This window comes from Trachurus japonicus, chromosome 9 (assembly GCF_045865225.1).
Source record: "Trachurus japonicus isolate A0001 chromosome 9, Traja_1.0".
Classification (NCBI taxonomy): Eukaryota; Metazoa; Chordata; class Actinopteri; order Carangiformes; family Carangidae; genus Trachurus; species Trachurus japonicus.
The window spans coordinates 20,091,709-20,104,242 of NC_140915.1; the positions used below are offsets into that span (position 1 = coordinate 20,091,709).

At 42.2% G+C, this 12,534-nt stretch overlaps 1 protein-coding gene across 1 annotated transcript in view; it reads left to right on the top strand.

Moving 5' to 3' along the window:
• Positions 1-12,534, top strand: part of fbxl17 (F-box and leucine-rich repeat protein 17) — a 216,586-nt gene that overhangs the window by 142,303 nt on the left and 61,749 nt on the right. The window contains exon 9 of the mRNA XM_085786476.1: positions 11,264-11,340. Within this exon, the coding sequence (XP_085642602.1) occupies positions 11,264-11,340 (77 nt within the window). The remainder of the gene's footprint in view (positions 1-11,263; positions 11,341-12,534) is intronic.

The following is a 12,534-nucleotide window of genomic DNA, read 5'->3' on the forward strand; positions in this document are numbered from 1 at the left end:
TCTGGCTTTTTTTCGAGGGGTGTTTGGGCCAATGAGTTGGTGAGCCAAGCAACATCTGTTTTCATGAATACCTAATGGCTGTGTGTCACCAGAGTCAAACGCCTGCTCTGCTAGACGCTCCCACTGTTATTACCATCATGTTTATTTAGCCACCAGTTTCTCATTAGGATCTCTCCCTCTCCGGTCCCCATGGAGGGGACAATTGGATTAGCAGCTAGTTTATACAGTATATGCTAGAACACACTCTTCCTATATTACAGATTATTTATTTCCTATGGGGAGGGGGTGACATGTAGTGCACTGTGTGTTTTATTGGGAAGTTGTGATATTTTGAATATTATGATAACACCTCCAAGGGAATTGTAAGGGATTATATGGTGTAAATCAAACAAGACAATTCAGTGATAATATCCAGAAGGAGTAGGTGTTAGGTATAGAAATGAGGTGAGAGGAACACAAAGGCTGCTGACATAAGATCTGGTTGTTGTATCAAACGTTAGCAATTTGGTACTAAAAACTTTGAGCCAAGTCTGCGGTGTAATAATAGTTAAGCCACTATTTTAGATTGCAGTGTTAAAGTGTTCCCCTTGCTCATGTTGCCATGGAGGCAGTGGCAGACGGAGGGGGTCATGGTCAGGTCAATCTGGGCTCTTCAGACATCCGGTCGGAGGTCAAGAGTCAGAGGTGATGGTCGCCAGGGTGATGCACAACTTCAGCTTCTTCTTCATGTCCATATTTATTCAGGCAGTATAAAGTAGAGGGTTCACTGTGTATGAAATTATATTTTGAAGACTTGGATACAATATACAGTAGAGTTGCACACTTACCGTAGTCACCTTTTCTGGTTGACTGGCCCACTGCTGTGACCTCATCTTAGCAAAAGAATTTGGTTCTCTATTTTTTCCTGGAATAGCAATTTCCAGCTTAGCAGTTGTGTATGTGTGTGTGGTATCGATGACTGTTATACGAGACATGTTGAACTAGTTTCATGGACGACCTACCGTCTCATAAAATGATGAGACAGAGTGTGACGATGTGATCTGGCATAGCTGTGGTTGTAATGCGGTTGTCGCACTCGATCCCTTAATGCACTTTTTCCTTTCACACTCCTCCTCCTCATTTCTGTGTTCTCTCCATCCAAGCCACCCCCCCTCACCACCAACACCACCACCTCTGCTCCTTTACTTTCTTTACTGTGAATTCAGCTTATGTGATATTTTTTATTTATTTACTTTGCTGAAGAATAGTCTCAGTCAAGGACTATGTCAGTCTATTCATGTCATCTCAGACTCAGTTGAAAAATAACATTTTCTGTAACTTTTGAGAAAAAGACAGTACAACCTCAGGGACAGAAGCTGCAATATGTGCAAAGAGCAAAACATAAAAGAGAGAGAGAGAGATGACAGAAGCCACACTAGAAAGCACACATTTTCAGCATCGATCAACAAACCTGTCCAGTTCGGTATCTACTGTCTCCGAGTCTTTAGAACAGTGTGAGTCCATTGATTAGGCTTTGTCATCCTGGTGTGTGTGCTGGTAAACCCGTGATCCTAATGAAGCTGAGTCCATCCAGCAAAGCTGCAGGAGCAGTGAGCAGCAGCACCTAAACTGTAACAGCTCATTCGTTCTCAACGGGAGCCGACTTATGAGGCAAATTCAGCGTAATTAAAGCCGGTCTGCGTAATTGAAGCGTTCCTCTCTCTATCATGGAAGCATGGAAATTACATGCTGCAGTATGACTTGTTGGGCCATTGTACAGAATTTGTTGTGGTATAATTCAGTGACCCCCCCCCCCCCCAACACACACACACACACACACACACACACACACACACACACACACATACCCTCCCATCCTCACTCCCCCTCTTCCTCCCCCTTTTCTATCTTCATCCCCCTCTTCTCCCTTCCTCTTCATATCCATTAGCCTAATGAACACCCTCCAATTTCCTGCCAACGGGACAAATACGCCACACAGTATTGTTCTCTTCTCTTTTCTGTGCGTCCATGCGTCCGTGCATGCGTCCGTGCGTGCGTGCGTCCGTGTGTGTATATATGTGTCCAAGTGGCATGCACACACTCCTGCATGTGTTTGCTGTGTTTGCATGTGTTTGACAGAGAGAGAGAGAGAGAGAGAGAGAGAGAGCGGGCAGGAAGAGAATGCGTTGGTAAGCGCTCATTAAAATAGATGGCGGTAATCAAAGTGCAGAGCAATTAGCCATGGCTGAGTGGGCGGAGGGTGTACACTGTGTGTTACCGTGTGCCACTGTGTCAGGCCTATTGGTAAACATCGTGATAGTTCACCTCTCTCTCTCTGTGTGCATGTGGACACGGAGCAGAAGAGTTACGATATGCAGCCCCGAGGGGTATGCTCACCTCAATTTATCACAGTCAGACTGGCTGTTTTCTTTAGTGCCTGAAACAAGATTCTGTTATTAGCTGGTAGTTATTGGCTGTATTATCTGCTCTGGAGAAATCACATTTCATCATGGTCACATCATGCTGTATTTTTTATGACAGGAATTTAGAGAAATAGGAGCCTGTTTCCGAAACCAAAATTAAATAGAATAAAATAATTGTCTTATCAATCCATATCTGTGCGTAATTGAGTTTTATCTTTTCAGAATGAGTAACGAAACCTGCCAGTAAAATGTAAATATTTTAAACAGTTTCCTGTACAACTGCTTTCAATAGAAATCAGTGTCTAAGGGTATTACAGCCTCAGGTTAACACTCACATTTCTCAGATTTTTTTTCTTCTTTTAATCAGTTAATTATAGAGTATTGACTTGATAACAAGATGACTTTGTATTGGAACCAAACAGAGTTTGCATTTTCCGCTGTATCTACTTGGAGTGTATGTCCTGTAAATTGTGAGTGTTTTTTGCAGAACAGAAAAAAGGGTGTTTTTAAAGCTGTAGATGCCATAATCAAAAACATATGCAGGGTGCTGCGAGGTTTTAAGCAGTTGTGCCCCAGCTCTACCTGACTGTGTGTTTCAGAAATATGAGTTAACAGATGCATCTGCTGCATTTTATTCCCTACAGTGACACAGTGGCATCTATCATGGGCAACCATCTCTAACCTAACTGCTAACCTCGCATGGGCACAGCTTCACTAACTTTCTGTGCTGCACTCACACATACGCACACACGCACACACACACACATTCGCACAGGCACAAACACCACTGTGTCAGCTCAGACCTGAGGCTGTAAGTGTTATCTCCATCTGCCACGGGGCAGTGCTCATCTTCTCCTGAGTTATTTATTGTGTTATGGCTGCAGTGGGCTGACCGTGGCGGCAGATAGGGGCATGGCATTGCTCTACAGAACCCAGTTGTTCATTTACAGGTGAGTATCTCACTTGCATGTCCTCGGGGGAGAAAAGCGCTTCGGTGCAGACAGAGGGAAGGAGAGGCAAGAGTGAAGAGCTATCAGAGATCCGCTGCGTGAGCGATGTCAGGCCAGTTTGGTTTCCGCTGGCAACCGAGAAGCTGCTTTAAAATGCTGTTTGTGCATGTGCATCACGGAGGGCCCGTCAGCGTTGGCAAGGCAACAGGCTGTCCATTTGGATGAGCTTCAAGTGAATAACTGCCACTTAACCTCACAAAGTGCTTAGTTGGCTTTTCCCTCTGGTTTTTGATGGACAAATCGACTTGTGTCTGAGTGACGCCTGTTTTTGGAGATACTGAAAGTGTCGCCTGATCTTGTCTGTAATAACTGCGGTGAGTTTACAGGTGAATTTAGACCCAAATGTCTTCAGAAGTCTGTTGTGCTTTTGAACTCAGTATTACTTAATGTATATACCTTTAGAACTGCCAAATGATCATTTGCTCTATTAGCAAACGAGTAGGACTCCTGCTGTCTATTAGAACTTTGGCCACTTAGTGGAGGACTAGAAGTGTTTTATCCTGCAATTACAGGTGAAAAAAATACTTCAAGCCTTTAAAGAACCAAACCTTGACTGAGGATGAGAGGAGGCAGTGGCACATTGAAGGGCCCTAGTGTCTCTGCTTTCTGTTCTGTTCGCCTGCGAAGCGTGTTCATTCGGTGCGAGCCGCTTCTTTCCCAGAGAAACAACAACAAAAAAAGGTTGGACAGGAAATGTGAGGATGATGGGCATTTATGGCTCCAGTTATGACCCCATCGGCACATTTTGGAGCGAGCTGATGACAAGCTGCTGGAAGGCCCTGCCGTTTTGCAGAGTCATTTGAAAACATGATTAACGGTGGTGGAACACAATAGGAATGTGATTCTCATTTGAGTGGTGGGTATGGAAGGCTAGCCTGGGAAATCATCCAGGCCCTAATTGCTGAAGCAGACCCTGATTCAGACAGCTGGAACACACACACACACACTCACATACACACAAATGCATGACAGATAGTAGAGATGAACAGTGTACCATACAGCCATGGCTTCTGGATTCATAATTATATCATAACAATAAACACATATGGGATATGTCTGCAAACTCCGTCATGGTCGCATTTAAGGATTTGACACACTATAAGTGGGAGCTTTTCTAAAGCGTGAATGTTGTTATGTTTGTGTTTACAACTTTTTCATTACACATTTTACATTTAAACCTGTTTTTAAAGTATCGTAGAAACATATTAACACTTATGTTTGGTCGAAAGTATGCGGTTAATTATATTCCAAATGAGCAACAGAACAATAGTTCCAGTCTGCACATATTATCAGAGGGTCAGCAATTCGGAAAAACAATGAACACGTTCCCTCGTATTCAATAAAACCTGTATTGCTTAATTTTAAGATTGTTTCTCTCCTCAGAATGAAGTATTTGCTTACTGAAGGGCTCTTTTGAGGTATTGGTATTTTTATATCCCTTTATATTAGCCCAATGAAAAAAGCCTTAAAGTTTTTTTTTGTTCAGAGGATTCCAGAAACTTAGTCTTGCAGATCATCTGAGGAAGCAGAACCCTGCTCCCTTACACTTGTGTATGGATTTATGGGTGATATAAAGAAAATTTACAGCAAGAATCATTTTGCAAGAGCGTTCTCCACGGAAGTATAAACCGCCGTCTTGCCTTGCTCTCCTCCTCTGTGCTGCTCCGCCCTTCCATTTCATTAAGTCTAAAGACAGCCATGGAAGTCTGAAGTCTGGTCTGTCACCACTGCCTGCCTCCTCCCCCTTCTGCTTTTATGTTTTCAACCTCTCCCTAGACCTTCAACCGCTTTTCTTTATACATTTCATGGTTACTTTCTGTGTTTTTCACCCTCTTCTCTTGAAAATCATCCATTTCTATTTCCCTGCTCCTTTTGTGTGGCAAGACAGCCATGTAATTGTGGACTGTGCGAGGAACGGGATGAGACGAGGCCTTGTATTGGTCTGCGCCGTGCTAGTGTACCTACCTACAGCCATTTTCTCAGCAGTGTCTTTGTTCCTGCTCCATTGTGATAGGCTAGCTAAAGAGAAGCGCTACACATGTTGTTTGGCTGCAAGACTGTCTGCAGCCTTTGTGATAAATATGGTCTGCTGTTTCTCTCAAGTATTGTTACTATTCTTCCTCTTGCTGCCTGTCTGTTTGGATACCTCTGGCTGTGTCGCATAAAAGAAGATTAGCTTCACCTCTGAAAGACACAAACAACACACTATGTGTAATCACACACGCACACACACACACAGACACACACACACACTAGTTTGGCCCTCGCTCCCTTTGTCCCTGCTTGCTTGTCCCAGATCTCCTTGTTGAGCTTCACTGTAGAATTGTTCCAGTTTCTGTATTTGGAAATTGCTCAAAGGTGTCTGGACGGTGTTTGGCATCAGCAATAATCCTAGTTATAATCAGCAAATTTTAACCAGCAGACATGTGTCAGACTTCACATGTCATCAATGCATGATCACGAGAAAGAAGGTGATTAAATGAAAATATTGCACATCAATACACATCAATACAATCGGTCAAGATATCAGAGCTTCGCTGCACCAGCGCAACAGGTAAAAATTCACAATAACAAAATGTTTTATTGGGAAATTTATAGAAGAAGAACAATAAATGAATAACAAACAACAAAAAATCATCTTCTTTTATGATTGTGTTGTGTGTTCCTAGATGAATCAGTCTTATTAGGGAGGATGAGAGTCTGTAACTGTAGCTGTACAAAAAGAACAATTATACACTTGATGGACAATTAAAAGGCAATCAGGAGAACTGATAAACAAAATCTCCACAAGGCCTTACGTCTGCCATCATACTATAATCATGCATGTATTAATAATAGAATATCAATATTTCATATTTTGAATACCACAGTTATATAATTTTGATTAATGGCTATTAAATTATATTAGTATTATTATTTATTTCAAGTCTTCACTGACATTTTGGTCAAAAGAATGCCAGTTGAAGATACTAAATAGCAAAATAAGGAGATATTGAAAATAACAATAATTAATGTACAAAGCACAATATTAATCTTCATTAAACACTTACGCTTTTTCATTTCCACCGTGACCATGGCAAGAAGCTCATAGCAGAGATTAAGTTTGATCAAACACAGTGCTGGGATTAAGAGCTGATCAGTAGGCTTTGTCAAGGTTTAACCTCTGGTTGTAAGACAGCGCGCGCACACACACACACATAGACACACACACAATTCACTCAAAAGGCCAGTTGTCCTGTAGGACAGCTTTAAGCACAGTATAGAGCTCAGATAGTAGAAGTATTCTGCTGGATGGTTGAAGATTTTCTAAGTGGTAATCCTCTTTTTTTCTCATGTTTCAAACACAGGTCAAGGCTTTCTAAGTGGCTATATTACAGAAGATGCACAGAGTGATTTTTAAAAGGCTTTCCTATTTTTCTGAGGCGTTGATGACTCACTAAAGCTCTTTGCTGGAAATATAAAGGCAAAGACAAACCTTGTATAAATGTTGTAGCCTTGACTTGAAAGTCCATTTTCCTAACCTTCAGCAGAATGCAGATATGATTTTATCCCACTGGTCTGCTCTTTTATAATTCAAGGGCTTCTCAAGAGCAAGAATAAAAAAGCAATACTTTACAACAATACCGTTGGTGCATATAAATAACATTTTAATAAGATTCTAATAAGACGGGTTATGTTCATTTTATTTGCAGCTTTTTAGAAATAAGTTCTAATGAGACCAATGTAGTTCCTAAAACCTAAAATAAATTTCTATGAGCCAATATACTAGATGTTACCTCGCAAAATCTCCGAACAGAAGTTGGCCAAATATGGTGTAAGTGCTAATTTCATTCCAGTAAAATAGAAATGGAGGTTTGGGGAAAAACACTTCTCAGTCTCTGACATTTCCCTTGCAGTCTACACAGCTTTAGCTCATCATACCTTTGTGCCTCATTTACATATACAGTAAAGACCCAAGAAAATGCTTTTGTCAATCACATGACAAATGAGCAAGGATGTAGTTACCATGGTTTCAGTGTTGCAAAATTGAGTTTTCTTCTTACAAACTCCAAGGGAAGAGCAATTAAGTATCAGCGACACAAATCACTGCATGTTGTGTTCTCCGCGTAATGTGAAGAAAATATAGTTGTATTTGGCTCTTTAAGCAGTTTTGGGTAGATTAATATATTCTTGCTCACTGTTATGAATATGAACAGAGCTTTTGGCTGTGTTATGTGTTACATCTATTCCCTTTTTTTTAATACTACCGTTCAGTTCAGCCTCCCATCCTTCAGTGTGGAGTTGAACAAAGGCTAAACTCTTTGGCAGCCAGCAATAGTTGGCTGGCAAGAAAATAGAAATTAATATAAAAGATGTTTCAGGGTTAAGCAAAGTCCTCGTGGTCCAGTTGTGTGGGTGCAGTAATTCAATTTAGATAGGAACTGTGTGCGTGACTTTGTGCTTAAGGATGAGAATCCCCCCCTCCCCGAAATCCCGGACCCACCAGGAAAGCACACCGAAGTTTGATTTTGTTTGTGTGCCACTGTAGGAGTGAGATAGAGGGAGGAGTGACAGGTTCATTGTTTACCTCGAGCTGTTTACGCCGACAGCACGATGACAGTGAGCCAAACACACGCTGACCCTTGATGACGCTTGCTCCCTTCGGTCCTCTCTCTCTCTCTCCCTCCCTCCCTCCCTTGTGCCTGCCGGTCACACTAATTGCTTACACATACAGTCCCTTAGTTGTCATGGAAACTGTTTTATTGTCATTGTATTGGAAACGGTGGCCTTGAGCCGTATATTAGCTAGCTACACAACTATAACAAAACGCTTTCTCTTGCTCTTTTGATACGTCTACACTAGTATAATATTCTTAAGAGCGTCTGCCTCTCCCCGTGGTAGCAGAGACAACTCGCTTGACTTTCTTGCCTTATTCACTTGTCATCATCATTTACTCCTCATCTTCTTGCACTCCTCCGTCTTGCTCATTTTTCTGTTATTCAAAATCATCCTCATTAGCTTCCCCCTCAACTTACCCTTCACTTTTGTCATCTTGCACTGTCTGCTTCCTCTCCTCCACTTATCCTTTCGTCACTGATTCCATGCAACCTTTTATATCTTTCTGATTCTCTGTTCTATTTTCTCACACTTCCATCATCGCTCATTCTCACTATTTTTCCTGCTTGTTTTTTTTTTTCTTCCTTCAGCTTATTTCTATTCCTGAATCTCACACTGAATCCTCATCATGATGATCCTACACATTTTCTCTTTGTCACCTCATCAGCTGCTTCTCCTATCCCACCTCTTTCCCTAATCCTCCATCCCACATACCTCCATCAGCTCCATCATCCTATCCTTATCCTCCTCCATCCATTTTCTGCTCTCCTTATCTTCTCCACCACTCTCCTTAAATGTGTTTTTCCTCAACAAAGTCTCTGAAAACTCATTTTTCCTCTTCATCCTACCTTTTTACTGGCATTTCCCTCCCTTTTTAAATCACCGGCAGCAGCCTCGTGAGCTCAAGCACCTTGCCACCCTGTTGACTCGCTCTCTACTCTGCATCCTAATGTGCTTCTCTCCACGTTATCTCCTGTAGCATTGCCTCTATCTAAATGTTTAGTATGCACACTGTGTCGGACTGGGGGCTTTTGTCACAGGCTCTGTACATTATTGAAAGCGAGCAGATCACTAATTCATGTCAGCTGAGTCTTGTGGGGTTTGCGTGGAGGTGGGTGGGAGTTTGTTGCTCCTTGAAGGCCTTTCATGTGGCTCGAACCATGTCTTAGCCATCACATCTCACACCTCTGCTCTGTCCTCCCTCGTCTCCTCCGCTGTCTCCTTTCCACATCTTTTCATATCGCCTCACCCCGGCCTTATTAAAGCCTTCTTATCTTTTCTTCTTTCTCTCCCTTTTCCCTTCTTTTCCTAAGTTCTGTCAATCTCCCGTGATGCAGCTCCTCTGTCTCCGTACAGCCACTATCCGCCGTATAGAGATTTCCACTCACTCTGTTTCCCGCTGTAGTCGCTTTCCATCTCTCCTCACTCCCTCCCTCATTCATTGATGTCTAATCTAATTGCTTTTGCTCTGACCCTGGGGACCCGGGCACAGTGTAACAAGCTCCCAGTGGATACACTCTGCCTCCGCCTTCATCACTGCATCCCTGAATCGCTACTTTCTTCTTATCTGTTTCCTCGCCGACTCTTCCCAGCGCATTCATTCATTAGCAACACTAATGCAGTAGCCCCAAGATGCACAGCGTGATGTTGTGATCCCGCTGGCCTAACTGGATCTAATCAAAGGCTGACCACAGCACAACATTGGGTCAGGAATGACCAACTGCAACAGGTCTTTTTCTATTTTGAAGTGAGGTGTTTTTCATAGAGTGGACCACAGAGAGGGGAGAGAGCGGTTGACAGAGTGGACTACAGTAAGATTCAGGGGGAAAGAGAGAAAAATAAACAAGTAGAGGAGGGAAGTGAGAATGAGAAAGTTGGAAAAAAGACAACGTGATAACACTGGGAGGCTCTCAGGACCACAGCAACCGAAATGTAATAGAAAAGGTGAAATATTAAGATGCGGCCCAGTGAACTAAAACAGATAAGCCATTTTAACAGCTTTGGCTCCACTCTGAAATAAGGATTTTAGAAATATGACACACATTTTAACTCTTCTATTCTCCTTGATCCTACAGTGCAATGTGACATCCATGAACAGTGTCACCTTAAATGAAACCTGAAGCAAAAAAAAACCAAACACACACACCGGCTGACAAATCGTGCTGTGATCGAGAGGCTAAAAAATTTCTCTGCACCGAATTCCCTGTTGATCTGCATCTTATTTCCACTGGCTGTTTGCTAGACAGTGAGGATGTGGCATCAAAAAACATGAAAGAAACTCAAAATTCTCAGCACAAGTCCTCACGCATGGTCTGTGGTGAGATAAGCCGGCAGATAGTGAACGGATATGAGCAATGCATTTCAGAATAACCTCGGGTGTCTGTCATGTTGCGTCAAAGTGTGTGAGCGCAGCGCACAAATACCTCAATATTGTTCCTGGTTTCACTTTGACATGAAGCTCAATGACAGCCGACAACTCAACACCACTTTTAAAGTGAGAGCCGTACTGTGTGTGTGTGTGTGTGTGTGTACACTATGATTCTTTTTTTGTGTCATAAATATTCATGATAGAACACCAGCATAAAGATCAAAACGTTTTCTCCTGAAGGTTAATAGGTCAAATGCGTTGATCAAAATCTAGTTGTTGCACACACTCCTCTCATTAGAGGCATTTAAAGAGAATCATTTGATACAGATACTCTGATCTTCCCCTTGGCCTTCCCTAGTGTATACTCTCTCTCTTTCCCTCTCCACACACGCTCCCACACACACAAATGCGCGCACACACTCACGCACGCTCTGTAGGTCCTGTGGGCTCAGGCACTGGGCTGAATGCAGATATCTTTCTTTGAAGTGAGCAAGCATACTATCAATGTGTGCGCCTGTGCACGCGCTCGCACACGCAAACACACACATACCCCGCTTGCTGTGTTAGCGCATGCTTCTTTAATCAGATCAGGTGTTTAATTATTAATGTGTGTGTTACAAGAAGCAGAGGCAGAGTATGCGAACAGTTGTGACCCTGCAGCGCCACGGTTTAACCTTTACTGTAGAGCGATTCTCCATGTGTTTGTGTGTGTGTGTGTAAGGGAGAGATGTAACGAGAAAGTGGGATGCTGTATGTGCATTCATTGTTGAGTTTTGCAGACAGATCCCACCTTCGAGCAAAAGTGAAAGACAATATTCGGGACACAGACGCCTCAGGTGACACTTTAAACATTTGCTCTCTCTCTCTCTCTGTTTGTGTGTGTGTAGGTGCGTGGAAATCATCGCCAAGGAGGGGAGAAGTCTGAAGGAGCTCTACCTCGTGTCTTGTAAAATCACAGACCACGGTAGGATACTTTCAATCACTGTCCTCTTGTTGCCGTCAGCCTCCAACGTTATTATCATAACCATTATTACCCACCGTCACTACCATGATTCAGGACTCATTTGATTTTACGACTCGCCCCTTATGAGACTTTGCAAACAGTAAAAATATTATTGAAAAGTTTCAAACCGAATTAATTAAGTAATGTTCGGTGGATCTCAAGTGCAAGTTCACAGACATTTACACAGAACTTGTACTCTGCTGTAGGATCTCTATATGTTTGCTCGTGTTGGTGGAGGTGGACTAATGTTGTCGGCTGACAGGATGACGTTTCCCTTCCCAGTGCAGAGACAAGCAGCCTTTCTATCCCTCTAGCATCATCTCCTCTTTTTATTTTGTTTACACCACCTTAACACTACCTCCCTTCCCCTGCTTCATTTCTGCCATATGCTTCGCAGAATATTTGAGTCTTTTATCACCTGCAGTACAATAAACAATCGGAGCACTTCAGTACCGAAGCATCAGGAGTGCAACGCTGACAAACACTGCTTGTATGAATTATTTGATTCCCTGTGTGGCAGTGGGTTCGTCTGTTTAGTATTTGCAATGCTTCTGTGTGTGTGTGTGTGTGTGTGTGTGTGTGTGTGTGTGTGTGTGTGTGTGTGTTTGTTTGTTTGTGAATTTTTGTCCCCAGGGAGTTCCACAAATGAGAGGTACCAGCTGTGTAGCCAAAAACTGTTTTTGGGTGCCTACCTTTTTCAAGTGGTACTTGATATGACACATTCTGAAGTTGTTATTGTTTTTTTTTCTCCTTCTTGTCACATTATCTTTGGTCCTATCATCTTTTCAAATCAGAAATACCAACAATCCCCATTGCGTTCAAAACAAAGCCCTAACTTGGATGAATATATAATCGCTTTAGTTTGACTGTCAGACTAAGTTTAATTTAACTTTTGTTTAATTAAGTTCCATGTGCTTTCAATAGAGATGGTTTGTAGCGGTTTTGTCTTGCTTCTATATTACTTAAACTCATCATTGTTTGAATAAATTACCTTTTTCAAAAGTGCACAAAGGGACTAAACAGGTCTTTTGCTTATTTATTTCACAGAGTTTTCTTCACATACATCTTATTTCAGTGGCTTGTTTTTTTTTTTTTTTTTTTTTTTTTTAACTTTTTCCTTTGTCTGAATGATTAGACTGTTGCACAAAGAGATGA